This window comes from Phascolarctos cinereus, unplaced genomic scaffold, assembly GCF_003287225.1.
Source record: "Phascolarctos cinereus isolate Bilbo 61053 unplaced genomic scaffold, phaCin_HiC Scaffold_4;HRSCAF=312, whole genome shotgun sequence".
NCBI lineage: Eukaryota > Metazoa > Chordata > Mammalia > Diprotodontia > Phascolarctidae > Phascolarctos > Phascolarctos cinereus.
The window spans coordinates 213,477,079-213,497,133 of NW_027555847.1; the positions used below are offsets into that span (position 1 = coordinate 213,477,079).

At 38.7% G+C, this 20,055-nt stretch overlaps 1 protein-coding gene across 1 annotated transcript in view; it reads right to left on the reverse strand.

Moving 5' to 3' along the window:
- TMEM130 (transmembrane protein 130) overlaps positions 1 to 18,609 on the reverse strand; it is a 55,549-nt gene extending 36,940 nt beyond the window's left edge. The window contains exon 1 of the mRNA XM_020965233.1: positions 18,340 to 18,609. Coding sequence (XP_020820892.1) covers positions 18,340 to 18,604 — 265 coding nt within the window. The 5' untranslated portion in view covers positions 18,605 to 18,609. The remainder of the gene's footprint in view (positions 1 to 18,339) is intronic.
- Positions 18,610 to 20,055: the final 1,446 nt, after the last annotated feature.

Genomic DNA, 20,055 nt, shown 5'->3' on the forward strand with positions numbered 1-20,055 from the left:
ACTTTAATACTAGAGTAGCCTCAGACTACCAGACTAGACAGGGAGTCCTAGGAAGGAATGGAGTTGGAAACGGCAACAATTGGTCACTTATTACTGAAGACTTGTGCATCTCACAACCTTCTCATTACCAAAACTGTCTTCCAATTTACCTAAACACAAAAAAACTTTGTGGATGCACCCTCGTAGCAAACTTGTCATTTAATAGACTATGGGATTATAAGGAGAAGAGACAGGCAGAATGTGACAGTGACAAAGGCCACGTGTGGTGCAGAATGCTGGACCGATCATCATTTTATCCTCTCCAAGCTAAATATTCACATTCAACAAAAGCAGGGTCCCCAAGGCAAAATGACTACCAGAAGAATTACCAGTTTGTTACTAACTAGGAGGGAAAGTCGAGCCAACACACAATTGGCAAGAGTGGAACAGAAAAGGAGTAGGCAGCTTTCAGAGATTTGGTGCATTTGTTCATCTGGGTCAGAACACTCACAAACATCAAGACTGGTCTGATGAAAAAGATGGGGAAATTCAGAAGCTGCTAAATGAAAAATGAGAATTCCGCAGGGTTCACCAGTAGGATGGTTCATCCATCTCTAAGAAGGCAGCATTTAATTCTATCAAAAGTAAAGTACAAGCAAAGATGCAGATTCTTGGCTCAGTAAGAAGGCAGGTGAAATTTAGTTTTATGCTGATAGTAACAGTCCAAAGCACTTTTATGATGCAGTAAAGGGGTATTTATGGGCCAAAGACCTATGGTGCATCTCAACTCCTCAGTGCTAATGGAGCCACATTGATTAATGATAAAGATATGATCCTAGAGAGATGAGCTGAAACTTCCACAGTGTTCTCAACAGACCATCATCAGTTAATGCTGAGGCCGCTGACCCTTTACTCAGTTAATCCCTCCCTAGCTGAAGTTCCAACTGAAGAAGAGGTTTTGAATGCCATTAGGCTCCTTTCCAATGGCAAAGTATTTGGTGCTAATTCTATTCCAGCTGAGATTTACAAGGTAGGGGCTCCATTGCTCATAAAAAAGCTGACTGAAATTTTCCAGGTTATATGGCAAGAGGAGGTTATCCCCCAGGAGTTCAAGCATGCTTCCATTGTCCATCTCTATAAAAGATAAAGGAAATAGATTGCCCTGTGACAATCACAGGAGGGTTTCTCTCTTAGTCATTGCTGGCAAGATTCTTGCAAAAGTCCTCCTTAATAAGCTGATCCTTCACCTGGAAGAAGGTCATCTATCTGAAAGCCAGTGTGGCTTCAGAAAGGACTGAGGAAGTTGATATGGTGTTTGCTGCCTGACAACTCCAAGAGAAATGCCAAGAGCAGAATACACGTCTGTATACAACATTTGTAGATCTGACCAAGGCCTTTGATACTGTCAGTTATGAGGGCTTACGGAAAATTATGGCAAAATTTGATTGCCTGGAGAAGTTCATCAGCATTGTACATCAATTTCATGACAACATGCTTGCCTGGGTTCTGGATAATGGACAATGCTCTCATGCTTTCCTAGTCACCAATTGAGTGAAGCAAGGCTGTGTGCTTGCTCTCATGCTTTTTAGTATGATGTTTTCAGCGATGTTGTCAAATGCTTTCAATGAGGATGAACACTGCATCAAGGTCAGCTACCACACGGATGGTAAATTCTTCAACTTGAAAAGGCTACAAGCCAAGACCAAAGTGGAGGGAGTGTTGGTGCATGATTTTCTGTTTGCAGATGATTGTGCACTCAGTGCAGCCTCTGAAGCTGAGATGCAACAAGGTATGGATTGGTCCTCTGCTGCTTGTGCTGATTTTGGCCTAACTACTAACACCAAGAAAACACAGGTGCTCCATCAGCCAGCACCATACTATCCATAGTGGAACCACTGGTTACAGCAAATGGAGAAGTTTTGAATGCTGTGGATAAGTTCACTTACCTTGGTAGTGTACTTTCCAGGGATGTACACATTGATAATGAGGTTGACTCATGCATTGCCAGAGTTAGCTCAGTGTTTGGGAGGCTCTGAAGGAAAAGTGTGGGTGGGGGCAGCTAGGTGGCACAGTGGATAGAGCACCGGCCCTGAAGTCAGGAGGACCTGAGTTCAAATCCAGCCTCAGACCCAACACTTGACACTTATTAGCTGTGTGACCTTGGACAAGTCACTTAACCCCAATTGCCTAAAAGCCAAAAAAAAAAAGGAAAAAAAAGTAAAGTGTGGGTGGGGATAGCTAGGTGGAGTAATGGATAGAGCACCAGCCCTGAAGTCAGGAGGAGTTCAAATCTGGCCTCAAACACTTCCTAGCTGTGTGACTCTGGGCAAGTCACTTAACCCCAATTGCCAAAAAAAAAAAAGAGAAAGTGTGGGAGAGAAAAGGTATTAGACTGACTACCAAACTGAAGGTCTACGGAGCTGTTATGCTGACCTCATTTTTGTGTGCCTGTAAAACCTGGACAGTGTCCTAGCACCATGCTAGGAAACTGAATCACTTCCATTTGAATTGTCTTAGGAAGATTCTGAAGATCATCTAGCAGGATAAGATACCAGACCCTGAAGTCCTTTCTCAAATTAAACTGCCAAGCATTCAAACTCTGCTTCACAGAGCACAATTCTGCTGGGCCAGCCACATCGTTTGAATGTCAAGTGTACGCTTGTGAAAAAGACTATTTTGTGGAGAACTCACACAGGACAAATGATGACACGGTGGTCAGAAGAAGCGATACAAGGACACTCTCAAGGTCTCTCTTAAGAACTTTGGAATTGATTGTGTGACATGGGAGACACTGGCACAGGATCTCCCAGCATGGTATGCCCACATCAGAGAAGGTGCTGTCTTCTATGAGAATTGAAACAGCTCAAAGGAAATGCAGGATGTACATATTTAGAGAATCCACCCCAAATGTTCCCACAGACTGTCCAATCTGTGGTAAAGCAGTCCAAACTCATATTGGTCTGATCAGCCACATTTCAAACACACTGAAACTTGACTCTAGTGTAGTGATGTCATTTGGTCCTCTTAGAGAATGGTGAACAACAGCCAACCAACCAGGCCAAGAGGAAAAGGAGGTAACAAAAGCCCACTGAAGAAAATAATTCCTTAAAAGTTAGAATTGGGAAAGTGGAATCAAAAAATAGAAGAAAATGTGACATATCTCATTAGACAAACAACTGACCTGGAAAATAGGTTCAGGAGAGATATTTTAAGAATGATTGAAAAAAGAGCCTAGATATCATATTTCAAGAAATTACCGAGGAAAACTGCCCTGATATCTTAGAACCAGAGGGTAAAATAGAAATCAAAAGAATCTACTGATCATCTCCTGAAAGAGATCCAGAAGTGAAAATTCCCCAGAGTATTTAGCTAAATTCCAGAATTATCAGGTCAAGGAGAAAATGTTGCAAATAGACAGAAAAAAACCATTTAAAACATTTAAACAGTTAAGATCACCCAAGATTGAGCAGCTGTCACATTAAAGGAGAGGAGGCCTTGGAATATGATATTCCAGAAGGCAAAGGAGCTAGGATTACAACCAATACCCTACCCAGCAAAACTGAGAATAATCCTTTTGGGGGGAAAATAATGATATTTCATGAGGACTTGCAGACATTCTTGATGGAAAGGCCAGAACTGAATAGAAAATCTGACATTCATACAGAAGACTCAAAAGAAGCATAAAAGGGTAAACATGAAAGAATAATCATAAGAAACTCAATAAAGTCAAACTGTTTACATTCCTGTGTGAGAAGGGGATACATATAACTCCTAAGAACTTTATCATTAAGGTAGTTAGGAGTCTGCATAGATAGAAGGTACAGGTGTGAGTTGATTTTGTTGGGAAGATCTAAAAAAAATGTAGGAGTGAGAAAAAGGGATGCACTGAGAGAAGGGGAAAGGGAGAGTAGAATGAAACAAATTTTCTCACATGAAGTGCTTTTATAATGGACAGGAAAATGGACGTAGGGGCAATATGTGAACCTCACTCACGTTGAAATTGGCTCAAAGAGGAAAGAATAAATACATATTCAGTTGGGTAAAGAAATCTTTCTTACCCAATAGGGAGATAGGAGGGGAAGGAGATAAGAAATATGGGGAAGATATGATAAAGGGGAGGGCAGATTTGGAAAGGCAGTGGTCAGAAGCAAGACAGACTTTTGAAAGGGACAGGATAAAAAGAAAGAGAGAAGGATAAACAAAGTAAAATGGGTTGAAGGGAAATGCACAGTTAGTGATCATAACTGTGGATGTGAACAGAATGATCTAACCCATAGAACAGAAGCAGATGGCAGAATGGATTGGAAACCAGAATCCAATAATATGTTGTGTACAAGAACACAATTGGGACAGAAAGACACACACAGAGTTCAAATAAAGAGCTGGAGCAGAATCTATTATGCTTCAGTTGAAGTGAAAAGTGTAGAAATGGTAATCATGATCTCAGACAAAGCAAAAGTAAAATTAGACCTAATTGAAAGAGATAATTAGGGAAACTACTTTTTGCTAAAAGATACCATAGACAATGAAGTAATATTAAAAAAATTTATGGCAAGTTTCTCTGATAAAGCCCTCATTTTTTAACTATATAGAGAAGTGAGTCAAATTTACAAAAATAAGAGCCATTCCCCAATTGATAAATGGTCAAAGGATATAAACAGGCAGTTTTTAGAAGAAGTCAAAGCAATCTATAGTCATATGAAAAACTACTTTATGACCTCAGACAAAGTTATGGCTAAAATAAATTTAAATAAGAGATAAATAGGGTAAATACATTTTGACAAAAGGTACCATGGACAATGAAGCAATAGCCATACTGAACCTATATGCATCTAATACTATAGTATCTAAAGTTTTAAAAGAAAAGTTAAATGAATTACAGGTGGAGATAGATAGTAGTTCTATAACAGTAGAGGACTTTAATCTTCCTCTCTCAGAACTAGATAAATCTGATTGGTCAGTTGTTGTCTTCCATTCTGAAAGAGGACCAAAATGACACACTATACTAGAGTCAAGTTTTCCAAAGTTCTTAAGAGAGACCTTGAGAGTGTCCTTGTATCGCTTCTTCTGACCACCGTGTCATCATTTGTCCTGTGTGAGTTCTCCACAAAATAGTCTTTTTCACAAGCGTACACTTGACATTCAAACGATGTGGCTGGCCCAGCAGAATTGTGCTCTGTGAAGCAGAGTTTGAATGCTTGGCAGTTTAATTTGAGAAAGGACTTCAGGGTCTGGTATCTTATCCTGCTAGATGATCTTCAGAATCTTCCTAAGACAATTCAAATGGAAGTGATTCAGTTTCCTAGCATGGTGCTAGGACACTGTCCAGGTTTTACAGGCACACAAAAATGAGGTCAGCATAACAGCTCCGTAGACCTTCAGTTTGGTAGTCAGTCTAATACCTTTTCTCTCCCACACTTTCTCTTTTTTTTTTTGGCAATTGGGGTTAAGTGACTTGCCCAGAGTCACACAGCTAGGAAGTGTCTGAGGTCAGATTTGAACTCAGGTCCTCCTGACTTCAGCGCTGGAGCCTCCCAAACACTGAGCTAACTCTGGCAATGCTTGAGTTAACCCCATTATCAATGTGTACATCCCTGGAAAGTACACTACCAAGGTAAGTGAACTTATCCACAGCATTCAAAACTTCTCCATTTGCTGTAACCAGTGGTTCCACTATGGATAGTATGGTGCTGGCTGATGGAGCACCTGTGTTTTCTTGGTGTTAGTAGTTAGGCCAAAATCAGCACAAGCAGCAGAGGACCAATCCATACCTTGTTGCATCTCAGCTTCAGAGGCTGCACTGAGTGCACAATCATCTGCAAACAGAAAATCATGCACCAACACTCCCTCCACTTTGGTCTTGGCTTGTAGCCTTTTCAAGTTGAAGAATTTACCATCCGTGTGGTAGCTGACCTTGATGCAGTGTTCACCCTCATTGAAAGCATTTGACAACATTGCTGAAAACATCATACTAAAAAGCATGAGAGCAAGCACACAGCCTTGCTTCACTCAATTGGTGACTAGGAAAGCATGAGAGCATTGTCCATTATCCAGAACCCAGGCAAGCATGTTGTCATGAAATTGATGTACAATGCTGATGAACTTCTCCAGGCAACCACATTTTGTCATAATTTTCCATAAGCCCTCTTGACTGACCGTAGCAAAGGCCTTGGTCAGATCCAGAAAAGTTGTATACAGATGTCTGTTCTGCTCCTGGCATTTCCCCTGGAGTTGTAGGCAGCAAACACTATATTGACCATTCCTTGACTCTTTCTGAAGCCACACTGGCTCTCAGGTAGATGACCATCTTCCAGGTGAAGGATCAGCCTACTAAGAAATGCTATGGAAGTTCTTCTCTTCAGTGATTTTTTTGTGCTCTTAGCCTAATTCTGTTTTTTTTTTACTTCCTTGTGACCTATCACAAGCACTCCTCCCCATCCTGTAACCATGACCCAGAACTGCTTATGGGCAATAGAGTTGCCAATCATTGCTAGCTGCACCCATTGCCAGCAAAAGGTCCCTTGCAGTCACTTTCTGATCACTTTTCCAAGCCCCTTATCATCTCTAGGTTCAGAGCTCCTGAAGCTGCTGCTGCTGCTGTCACAATCAGTTCTCAAGTCCACTGCTGGTGCTCCTGCCATGATCTGGGCCTGTGCCCACCCCAGTGTTACAGATCCCTCCTTCAGACCTCCAGAGTTGTCTTAGGCTAGAAAATTGTCTCCCTCTGACCTTTTATTGGCTCTGCTGCTTTAAAATTAGATTTGAGGAGTTATTTAAAAGTTGTTTGGAGGAGAATATTGGGAGAGTTCAGCTGGGTCCTAGACTTTACTCCACCATCTTGGCACTTTCCACTCATGTGCTTGTTATCTTCCCCATTACAGTGCGAGCTTCTCGCAAGTAGAGAATGTTTCCTCCATTGTATTTGTATCCATATGCCTACCACAATGCCTGGCATATGGTAGGCATTTCATAAATTCTTGTTAATTGACTGATTGTCTTGCTCTACCCTTCTACTCTGCGACATCAATACTCACATCATGGACCCTAACCTCCTAGTTCATTAACTCCCTCAGCTTCATGGTATACATATCCTTTCTATCTCAGGCACCTACAAGAATAGTTATATCTCAGATCTTACCATAACTGTTCCAAACCACAAATCTGAGTTATCTCTATCAATTATCACTTTTACTCCTTCTCAAGGGCTTTGGAATTCCGTTTTGCTGACTAGGTCTACTAAAATTTTATGTTAACTAATGTCAATTTGACCTTCACTATTTCATGGCAATTTCTTAAAAAAAAATTCTTCCATGATTGACTCTGTCACACTCCCCAGAGAGGCTATTTAAAAACCTCCTCTACTCATTCTTACACAACAATTTGTTGCATCGTTCCCTAAAAATCTTTTTTTTAATTTTTAATTCATTTTGAATTTAAATACATAAAGACAAAAAAAGAACATTTCCATGTACATAGTACAATATAAAAAGAGATTTCAATATAAAACTATGAATTTCCATTTCACATTGTTTAATTTTTTTAACTGCATAGTAAATACTGCATATAATTTTCAAAGCTACCCAGCTTTTCTGTGCTTCCTTCCAAGTTTTCTTTTGTTCTCTGCTATGTAGTTTTTTCTCCCTTTTTCCCCACCCCACTCTAGAGAAGGCTACCATTAGACACAAATATGTATGTGTGTGTATATATATGTATACACACACACCCACACACACATTCACACATACATATATGTAAAACCATACTATACATACTTCTATTTATCAGTTCTTTCTCTGGAGGTAGATAGCATCTTCCCTCACAGGTCCTTTATAGATGATTTGAGTATTTATAATATTCAAAATGACTTAGTTAATTCAAAGTTGTTCTTAGATAATATTGTTGTTACTTAAATCTTTACATTTGTCAAACACAAGGTTACTAACAATCATTTGCTATTGTGTATTATATGTCTACTCTGTTCCACTGATCTACCTTTCTATTTCACAGTCAGGACCAGATGGGTTTGATAATTAATGCCTTGTAGTATAGTTTAAGATCTGTTACTGCTAAACCTCCTTCCTTTACTTTTTTCCCCCACTAATTCCTCTGATATTATTGACCTTTCATTCTTCCAAATGAATTTTGTTATTATTTTTTCTAGCTTATTAAAGTAATTTTTTGGTAATTTAATTGAGATGACATTGAATAAATGGGTTAGATTAGGTAAAATTGTCATTTTTGTTCTATTGTTTCTGCCTATCCATGAACAATTAATATTTTTCCAATTATTTAAATCTGATTTTATTCATATAAAAAGTATTTTATAATTATATTCATCCAGTTCCTGGGTTTGTAGGTATACTTACAGATATTTTATGCTGTCTATAGGTATTTTAAATGGCATATCTCTTACTCTCTCTTCTTGAAGAGTTTTGTTGGTGATACATAGAAATGCTGATGATTTGTGTGGATTAATTTTACATCATGCTACTTTGCTAAAATTGTTGATTTTTCCCACCAACTTTTTAGTTGAATCTTTAGGATTTTCCAAGTATACTATCATTTCATCTACAAAAAAGATATAGTTTGGGGGGCAGCTAAGTGGCATAGTGGATAGAGCACTGGCCCTGAAGTCAGGAGGACCTGAGTTCAAATCTGGCCTCAGACCAAACACTTGACACTTACTAGCTGTGTGACCCTGAGCAAGTCACAACACCAATTGCCTAAAAAAAAAAAAGATATAGTTTTTTATTATCTCATTGCTCATTCTGATTCCTTCAATTTCTTTTTCTCCTCTTATCACTATTCCTAGCATTTCTAATACAATATTGAATAATATTGGTTACAATGAGCATCTTTATTTCACTCTTGATATAGTTGGAAAGGTTTCTAGCTTATCCCCACTACAAATAATGCTTGCTGATGAATTTAGGTAGGCATTTCTTATCATTTTAAGGGAAAATCCATTTTTTACCTATGCTCTGAGAATTTTTAATAGGAATGAGTATTGCATTGTATCAAAAGCTTTTTCTGCATCTATTGATATAATCATTTGATTTTGTTACTTTCTTATTGACCAATTATGTTAATACTTTTCCTTATGTTAAACCATCCCTGTATTCCTAGTATAAATCCCACTTGGTTACAATGTATAATCTTTGTAATATATTGTTATAGTCTTCAGAAATCTAAAAAGAAATTTAAGGCACCTTCTTAGATTCTAGTTTCTTTCCAACAGTCTGAATGTGATTACTAATGGAAAGAAGGTAGAGAGAAGAGAAGATTATGTATGATTAAAGGACCTTGGGAGGAAAAGTTCATAGGTCAGGATGAAGAGAAGGTGGAGCAGATTTCTCAAAATGTCTCTAAAGCCAAGGAAAGTGGTCTAGCTAATGATGTCAAATGACACAGAGAGACTATTCAGACTAATGACTTAAAAGAGGCCATAAGCACTGTGAAGTCATTAATATGTTAGTGAGGAGTCTCAGTAGATGGTTGGGGATCACTATCAAATTATTAATATATGAAAGAAGAGTGGTGATAAAAATTAAAACATTGAGTATTTGACAACTTTTTAAAGAAGTTTAATAGCAAATGACTAGTGGTATCTGAATGAGGTATAAGAAGTTTCAAGAGAGATTTTCTTTCAAAAAAGGATTGAGGACGGGTTGTGAAAGCTTATAGGAAGATGCTAAATAGCCAAAGATTTTGAAGATGCCCAAGAGAACATAGCTAACTCTGTGAGCATAGTCTTGGAGAGAAATGAAATCAAGCACGTAGAAGAGAGTAGCCTTAACAAAAATCTTCCATTGATAAAGGAGCTAAAGAGGACAGAACGAATGATGATACTGAGACATTTTGAGAGACGGATAAGGAGAACTGAGGATAGGTGATCCCATGTGATGGCTCTCATCTTCTGAGAGAAGCTTTTTAGTTACAAAAGTACAAGGGATAATAATGTAGTTCATAGTTTAGGAAAAGAAGGAAGATATTTGGAAGAGTCATTATTAAAAAATGAGAGAAGTAGATCAATGAAGTCAATATCCATCAATGTTACTGATTTTTTAATAAAATATGCCAGGATTTATACATTATCCTTATGCGATTTTCAGTTAACATTTTTAATACATCAAAAAGTTGGTTTTTTTTTTCCTCTGTGGCAAAATCACTTAGTTCTTGCAAATAAACTTCTTTTGTTGAGCACTTATGAATCCATCTAATCCAAGATATGAGAAAAAGATACATAGCTGGTTGCTGGGCCCATATTTTATGCCCCCTTGTTAATACATGAAAGGGTTTGTTCTTTACTGTCAAAGTTTTCAAGAATCCACAGTCACTTTTACATCCAAAAGAGACACTAGAGTAAGACTTTAGTTGAAGAGCTATCAAGTCAACAAGCATTTATTATCCTTTATCAATATTTAGAGTTTGACTCTAACCTCTATATTCCATTGACATCTCAAAATCAACTTGTCCAATATAAGATTCCTTATCTTCCCTTCTAAATTCAACACTCCTCCAAACTTCCTTTTTGGCTATACATGGCACATCTATCCTTTTCTTCAGCCAATTCCACTCCCTGGGAATCATCCTTGACTCTTTTCTCTCTTTCATTCTCCATATCCAAATATTTTCCAAGTCTTATCAGTTCTACCTCCTATAACATGTCTCGTTTTCTTCTCTTTACTCTCTCTGTCACCACCCTTCCTCAGGCCCTCATTATCTTTCTACTGGACTATTTCAACATCCCGCTTTCTATATCTAGTCTTTCCTTTCTCCAATCCATTCTCCATCCTGCTGTTTAACTAACACTGCTCAGACATGGGTCTCTGTCACTCCTCTGCTCAAAAATCACCAAAGGTTTCCTATTTCCTTTTGACTAAAATAATAATAGCTAAAATCAACATAGCACTTTAAAGTTTGCAAATAGCTTTACAAATATCATCTTAATTGATCCTCATAGTAGCACTGGGAGGTAGGTACTATTATGATCCCCCTTTTACAGACCAGGAAATTGAGGCAGACAGAAGTTAAGTGACTTGCCTAGGGTCACACAGCTAGCAAGTGCCTAAGCCTTGATTTGAACTCAGGGCTTCTTAACTCTAGGCCCATTGTTCCATTGTGTCACCCAGTTAGAAATAGAAACTCCATAGCTTGGCAATTAAAGGCCTCCACAATATGGCCCCCATCTACCCTTCTGGATTTATTTCATATGATTTCTCTTCATGAATTTCACATTCATACCAAACTGTCCTACTTGTCTAGCTGCTGTCTGAGTTTGACAGTCATTTCTTCTCTCAGTGCCTCAGCATAGATTGTGCCTCATGCCTAGAAGACACTTGTTCTTCTCCTCAGTTTCTAGAACCCCTGAGTTTCTTTTAAAGATTAGTTCCAGGGGGCAGCTAGGGGGCACAGTGAATAGAGTTCTAGCCTTGGGGTCAGGAGGACCTGAGTTCAAATCTGGCTCCAGACACTTAACACTTACTAGCTGTGTGACCCTGGGCAAGTCACTTAACCCCGATTGCCTCACCAAAACAAAAAAAGAATTAAATTAAGATTAGTTCCAGTGTTATCTCTAAACCTTTTTTTGATCCAGACAGTTGTTAATGCACTTTTCCTTCTGAAATTACCTTGTATTTATTTATCTGTGCAAATTTAATGTGTCCAAATGTAGTTTTATTTTTGACTTGACATTCCCATTACATAGCATAGTGCCTGATAAGAGAGTACATGCTCAACAAATATTTATTGAATTGAATTAAACTTAAATCCTTTGTCAAAATACATAGTTGTTATCTGGAAGCAGTTATATGTTAAGGTATGAGTTGGCAATTGGACATCAGGCTATTTGGTTAGATAACCCAGCAAAATAAGCAGCATTCTTTTTTTTTGTTTGTGAGGTTATCAGAGTGAAGTGACTTGCCCAGGGTCACATAGTAAGTGTTAGGTGTTTGAGGCTGGATTTGAACTCAGGTCCTCTTGAATCCAGGGCCAGTTCTCTGTCCACTGTGCTACCTAGTTGGCCCTGAAAGCAGCATTCTTAAAAAGTGGGAACCAGTGGGGCAGCTAGGTGGTGCAGTGGGTAGAGCACCAGCCCTGGATTCAGGAGTACCTGAGTTCAAATCCGGCCTCAGATATATAACACTTACTAGCTGTGTGATCCTGGGCAAGTCACTTAACCCCATTGCATAGCCAAAAAAAAAAATAAGTGGGAATCAGCACAGCTAAGTTTTTATGCAGAGGAAGGAGTTAGAAAATTAGTAGAATGTAACTCACAATCATCTAATTAACCCTTTTAATTTTTCAGGTTAAAAAAAAAGAGGCCTAGAGAGGGTGACTTTCTTAAGGTTATAATGCTAGTTAATCACAGAGCTAAGGCTAAGATTCCTGACCCCAAAGGTCAGTATTCTTTGCATTCCTATCCTTTGTACAGCTGTTTTCATATGATGCTGGGAGCAAAATTGGATAAAGCAGTTTTACTAAGATGTGTTTTTCCAAAGCTATTTCCAATTTGCCTCCTCATTCTTTTCCCCCAGAGAACGAATAGCAACAAGGAGAAAAAAAGAGAGAGAGAGAAGGAAAATAGAGAGACTGACATCCTGGAAGATACATTTATCAGTATACCAATAGATATCCTGATGATCTGCAAAGTAATATAGTATAGCAGCACCACAATCAACCACCAAAAGAAACCGTGAGGACAGTAGAACTTGCCATGGGCCTCTGAAGGATGAATGCAATACCAAGAACTCCTCAGTGTCCTCTAGGGAAAGTTCCATTCCCGCAAGAGGCTTGCTTCAACTGGCCAAAATACAGGTCAAAATTAGACCATTCATTACCGACCCTGGACTAGGGGCAATGGATTTGTTTTGGACTACTTCAATAGCCTCTTCAATGGTCTTTCTGCACGTATGCAAATACTTCAGATCATAAATATGCTGGCTAGTGATTGCAAGGAGATACAAAGGTTGCTTTGGGCTTTTTTTCTTCTCTGTTCTGAAGCCAATTCAAGAGAGTAGTTGTTGCTAAATCGATTCCTCACCCTATTCTCCATCTCTACTCTATAGCTTTTAAAGAGACTGAGGCAAGGACCATAGCCAAGAAGAAAGGATGCTTTCCCATGAGTATAGGTAGGTTGAGCCAGCTACTTGCTTGCTGAAAGTTGCTTTATAATTAGAACTTGATTATGAGAATAAAAGAAAGCAAAGTAAGCTAAGAGAGAATCCTCTGGGGAAAGCAGCTTGTGATTGAAAGACTGGGCTTTTGAAATCCATGAAAGAGAAGGTTCCATTTGAGAGAAAACAATCTCAGATATTAAACAACATGAAGTTGCCTTCAGCCAAAACCAGAATTAGGATGGGGTCAAGCGACTTGCCCAAGGTCACAGAGGTAGCAAGTAGTAAAGGGAAGATTTTAACCTCAGTTCTCAGGTTTCTAATTGAGCACTTTCCCCATGTTTTAATGAATCTTCATTTTGCTCATATTTATCAGGATGTTTCAGATAACAGCAGTTTTTTGTGGGAAGCATGGGTAATTTGTAAAATTGCCCTAACATTTCACAAATGTAGACACAGACTGGCTCCTGCTTCTGGCCTTCCCATTTTATTCTTCCACTGAGAAAGAAAGGTAAATTTCTAGAGAAATGTAAGTTTTCAAGTATTATCAGAGGCTGTAACATCTGATATTATTAGTGTGCTGTCTGGAATGCTTATTAATAATGTCAGGAAATACAGCATATTACAAATATCTGATTTACAAATATCCTATGCCTACAAACTAGAAGGTACAGAAAACAGGTCCACCCAGAACTCCAGAAATGCAGTAAGATAACACAGTGGATAGAATGCTGCAGTTGAATGAAGACCTCAGTTCAAATCCTCCCTCAGACACTTTCTAGCTATGCAAACCTAGGCAAGTCATTAGCTCTCAGCATATTTCCTCATGTGTAAAATGGGGATAATAATAGCCCAGGACTATTGTTAGGATCAAGTAAGATAACATGCATAAAATTCTTTGCAAACCTTAAAGCATTATGTAAATAGTAACTATTGTTGTTGTTGTTTTTGTTGACTAGAGTAGCATAATAGAATTAGAGGAATTTACAATAGTATGTAGAACTAGAATTATACCGTAGTCTCTTCTTTCTGTACATCAGATTACAGTAAACTCCCAAAGCTGCAGTGGGAAAGTGGTGTTCTTTTTCCACTGTGTACTCTCATAAGAAATAATACCATAATACTACTATCTGATAGAAATAGTGCTAATGACTCCCAGTTACATAGCACTTCACTTTTCATTGAGCATTTTCTACATAGTATTTAATTCAATCATGAGGAAGCATACCAGGCTATTCAGAGAGGCAGCCTTAGGGTTAGGAAAAACCTGGTTCAAGTCACAAGTTCTGATACAGTAGCTGTGTGTGGCTGAACAAGTAACAACTTCTCAGCACCAGACTTAGTCATAAAATCCTGAGTTCAAGTCTCAACTTCTGATACATAGTAGCTGTGCATGGCTGGAGAAGTCACTTAACCTCTTATTATTCTCTTGAACAGCTACAGACCCGATTTAGAAGAGTTTTACTATAGCAATGACATCCAAGATCCAGGAAGGAAAAAAAAATCTAATTTGATGAAAAACAACAACAACAGGTATACATATCCATTTTACAGATGTGAAAAAATAGGTTCCCAGAGATAAAGGGACCTGCCCAGCATCATACAATCATTAAAGTGCCAAAGCTATAATCAATCAACAAGCATTTATTAATCACCCACCATACGCCAGGCCTGCCCTATGCTTGGCCCTGGAAATACGAAGACAAAAGGGATACAATCATTTCTACTTACAGACCAGCCTGGTGAGAGAGTACATGCATGTGTACAGATCTGCAGAGAATACATCTCCATCAACTCCCATTCTACCACCTCTCCCATTACTTCCCCTCTATGTCTCCCTAGTCCAGAAAGTAAAGGAATTTTATTTACAGAAAGTAAAGGCTTAAAATCAATCAATTATTCATTAAACATTTATGAAGTACCTACTATGTGCCAGGCACTATGCCAAGCACTGGAGATACAAAAAGAAGCAAAAGACCCTAAAAGAGCTTACAATCTAAATACGGAGGTGTTAATTGTAAAAATTTGGCAGAGCAATTCTTTTATGAAATTCCAACAAGCTCTTGAGGGCATAAGGGATCAACTACCTCATGAACACATTAAAAACTAGATATAAGGTGATTTTAGGAAGACACTAGCAGCTGGGAGCAATCAGGAAAACACTTCATATAAAAGGCAGTGCTTGATCTTCTGCCTAACATTTGCTGCTCTTCTCACTCCTACATTCAGCTACATTATGATTGAAATAGTTGGCACTTTTCAGTGGACTCCAAAACTAACCACTATTTCTAAGAGAAAATGGGCATTCCAAGTTGAAAATACTCCGTTTACAAACTTTAAGAATATAACTTTCTAAGTTGGGAGTTATTTATAGTTTTTGAGGAACATCTGATGAGAAAGAAATTCCGTTTCTGCATGAATTACCAAATGCAATGAGCTCAAACCTCTCAGGCAAATGAAGGTCCTCAAAAGCAGCTTTCTTTTAGTGATATGTGCCTTATTTTACAGCTTTTCAAAAATTCAGAACAAGACTCTTAATTCCTTTAAGAAGGAAAAAAAAGAAAGCTAAAAATCTGAGTACTTTATTAATTTATTTAAAATTATATATAGTGTGTGTATACATGTAGCTACATATATGGCTATATATATGTACATATATCTATATATCTATATATAGAAATATAGATATATAGATATGTACATATATACATACATATATAGTCTTACTCTTTGTGACCCATTTGGAGTTTTCTTGACAAAGATACTGGAGTGGTTTGCCATTTCCTTCTCCAGCTCATTTTAAAGATGAGGAAACTGAGGCAAACATGGTTAAGTGATTTGCCCAGGATCACTCAGCTAGTAAGTGTCTGAGGCCAGATATTAACTCAGGAAGATGAAGTCTTCCTGACTCCAGGCTTGACACTCTATCCACTGCACCACCTATGTATTATTTAGCCCTAGCTTGCCAGACACTCTGAATTGGCTTCCTAATATCTCCTTTTCAGGGGGTTTTTAAATTTATTTTTTGAGCCTCAGTTGCCCCCCTGAAATTGAGATACTACTTCCATTATGTGCTTTCTTGGGTTGATGCTAGGAAAGCACTTTGTAAATCATAAAGAATTATATGCATTACATGAAGAGAGGCCATATGACATAGTGGATAGAGCTCAAGTTATATAGATAATGGTTCAAATTCAGTCTCTTAAACATAGTTGTTGTTTGACCATGGGCAATGTTCCTGGCAATTTTAGCTATATATATATATATATATATATATATATATATATATATATATAAAACCCCTCAGTGACCCAGGCAACCCTCAAAGACTATAAATAACCAGAGTAATTGCTGAATAGCACTGGCACAAGGAATTTCTCACTAGGAATTTTCTACACCAATGAAATCATAAGTCCCACCAAATAAATAAATAAATAAAGCATCGTATAAATGGGGAGCGCTTAGCCCAGGATTTGGAATCAAGAGGCCCAAGTTTGAGTTTTGACCATGAATCTGGTCCTGTGACTTTGGGAACATAGAATGGACTGCCTCAAGAGATAATAGATTTTCCCTCACTGTAGGTCTCCCTTCCCTTTATCTTTTGTTTATAGGGCAAAATGTGGTTTAGAAAGAAGTCTTCTATTTATGGGGGAGAAAGAAAAAAAATTATGGCACTGATAAATTTTGCTTAGACATTTCATGATCTATGGAGACAGGCAGACAGGTGTCATGTAGTGCTGACCTAAGACCCCTGACAACTCAGTAATAGTCCAGGGAGCCATGTATTAGAAGATGCTAAACACAGAACACGAAAGTGGGAAAGATACTTTCCCCAGGCTTCCAATGACCCTAGGGTAATCCTAAGGCTAGCCTGACTATAATGAACCCAGACTAGCCCTTCCAATGATGACTGTGGTAAGAATTGAAAATAAAACAGGCCCATTTTGGTCATTTTTCCTTCAATTTGGGCTATCTGTGATAATAGACTCTTAGCTAATAGAGACGCAATTCAGAGTATTGACCTTGGACATCTAGTTCATGAAGGCTAGTTCCAAGGAAGGAGAAGTAGCTCCAGACCAAGTGGTAATAATTGAGACTGGACCAACTAATTAATCAATAAGCATTTATTAAGCAGCTAGTATATGCCAGCCTCTATGTTAGGTAGGCATTAGGAATACAAACACAACATAAGGTAGTTGCTGCCCTCAAGGAACTTTCATTATACTTGGGGAGGCATAATAAACAATAATAATATTAATCATAGTAAAGTATTTAATGCAGTATCCAGCACATGGTAAGCACTATATAAATGTTAGCTATCATTATTACAATTATTATGCTCACATATAAGTAAATGTAGAACATTTACAATTGTGGGATGGAAAATAGGAAAAGCCTCTTGAAGCACTTGAGGCTGATCTTTGAAGGGAACTGGATTCCAAAGAGGCATGGTTGAGAGGAGAAGAACATCACAGTCATCAGGAATAGGCATGGTGGCCAGGGATGGTGTGTTCTATACCAGGCACAGGATATTCCAAGATCTTGAAATAGACCATCCTGTCCAACCACTGAGGATTTGCCTTTTGCCATAAATCCCCCAAACAGTAACAAAGGAAGGATGGCAGGAGAACAAAGATGCAAGCATTTTAACTCCTGGTTAGGACCTCTCAAAAGGCATATGGCACAATCTCTGTGATTTCTCTGAAACCTCCAAGCAGGCCTGGTGGGGAATATGTGGTTGAGAATAAGAAAAATAGCATTTCCTTATTTCCAGTCCTTCTAGGCTGAGTGGGGCTACAACAATCCTCCCAGCAGAGGGTGCATATTTCCAGAAGGTTTTCTCATCTTATTGGCCTCTCCTCCCAGTCTGGCTGAGTCCTAGGGACACCCCCACCCTTCCCTTAATATTCATCAAAGGGCATCTAGCCTATTAAAGAAAGAAGAGAAGGAAGAGGGGGATGGGGAGAGAAGAGAAGGGAAGAAAGAGAAAATGCAGAGAGAGAAGGAAGACAGTTCTGGACTCTAGGGAGGGAAGGGATTGTGCAAACGCGCAGAAATAACCACAATAATGACGTGACCTCTCAGTCACACTCCATGCGGGGGGGGAAGGGGGAAGATCAGTGTTACAAGGGACACCGTGGGCATTTAAATGCCAACAGCATTTTCTGCCCAGCAATCCAGAGGAATGACATTATTTTAACCGGCGCAACTCGGTGGAATGCAGGGAGGTAATAACCAAGCTTACCTGCTGATGACCTGGCTTGGGACACAAGGAGGAAGCAAGCGACCACGAGGTTTCGGCTCAAGGTGACGAGCGCCGCTAGAGCCATCTGCATTCCGTACTCTGGTCGGCGGCAGGACCTGACAATGCAAACCTGCCGCCTCTGCTGCCCCTTCAGCTCTGAGACCCAGGCTTTATCACTTTCAACTGATGATGCTGATGCTGATGCTGATGCTGCCACCTGCAGCCCACCTGAGGCCACTAAATACTTCCAGTTCTCTACCGGCATTCCACTTGTCCTACTTTAGTGGGAATCTACCCTCCTCCACCAGCCATTTCTAATTGGGGGTAAGGGGAAAAGGGAGCAGCGATCTTCTAAAAACTGGAAACACCTGGAATAGCAAGTCATCACATCCAAGGATTTAAAGTTGGGAAGGACCTTAGATATTGCCTAGTTTAGGGGGTTCTTAACCTGGGGTCAGAAGACTCTGTGAACTTGGATGGGTGAAAAATGACATCATCTTAATTTTCAATAACCTCTAATTGAAATTTAGCATTTCTTTTCATTATGAATGTAGGCAACAAGTCACAGCTGTATCAGCAGTACATGTGACTTTGCCACCACTAATATTCACATATATTTTCATATCACATAATTGTTGCAGATATTGCAAAATATAGGCCATGCTTATCACTCCTTAGAAATTACTGTATTTATTAGACCTGCTGCTGGATCAAACATGATTGAAGTTTTTACAAAGGTTTCCTTTGTAATTCAGAGTCAGGAAGACCTGAGTTCAAGTCTGATTTCCGATACTAGCTATGTGACCCTGGGCAAGTCAACCTCTGTTTGTCTTGGTTTCTTATTTCATAAAATAAGTTGTTGTGAGAATCAAATGATAATAACTATAAAGCACTTAGTACAATACCTAGCACATAGTAAGTACTATAGAAGTGTTAGACAGCATTATTATTTAATTTTATGCATTTAAAAACTGTCTGAGAAAGGTCCATAAGCTACAGCAGATTGCCAAAAGGATCTATGACTTCTGCTAGATTGCACTGGATTAAAGCCTTCCTATCTATATTTTAATATAAATTGATTTCTTTTGTAATACTATGTATTTTATACATTTAAAAACATTCTAAGAAGGGATCCATCAATTACACCAAACTGACAAAGTGGAATGACATTTAAAAAAAATGGAACAGCCTGTGGTCTAATCCAACCATTTTATATTAAGGAGAAAAGTAGTAAAGTAGAGAAGTTATTTGACCAATGTCACCTAAGTAGGGAGAGGCAGAGAGGTTGGATTCAACATAGGTCATTTGACTCCAAATACAGCATAGTAGGTAGAAAGAGTAGAATTTTTAGAGATGAGCATGTAGACATGGGCTAGTGCATGCTTACCAGACTTGTGATTTCATTGGTAGAGGGAATTTCCAGCGAAGGAACTCCTTCAGCTCATGTAGGTTAGCACTCATCTTTATACTCTTAGAGAGCTGACCTGGGTTGCCGAAATCACACAGCTACTATATGCCAGAGTCAGAACTTGACTAGGACTTCTTGACTCTGCAGCTATTCTGCTTCTGGATTCCATACTGCTTTATGTACTTAATTCAGTAGTTACATAGTCATAAAATAAAACCTGAAGTTCCTCTAACTTGCTAGGGCAATGGAGTGTTTTGGTTAAGTTTTCTGGTTAACCATATTGGGGTAATGATGGTGGAATGTGCTTG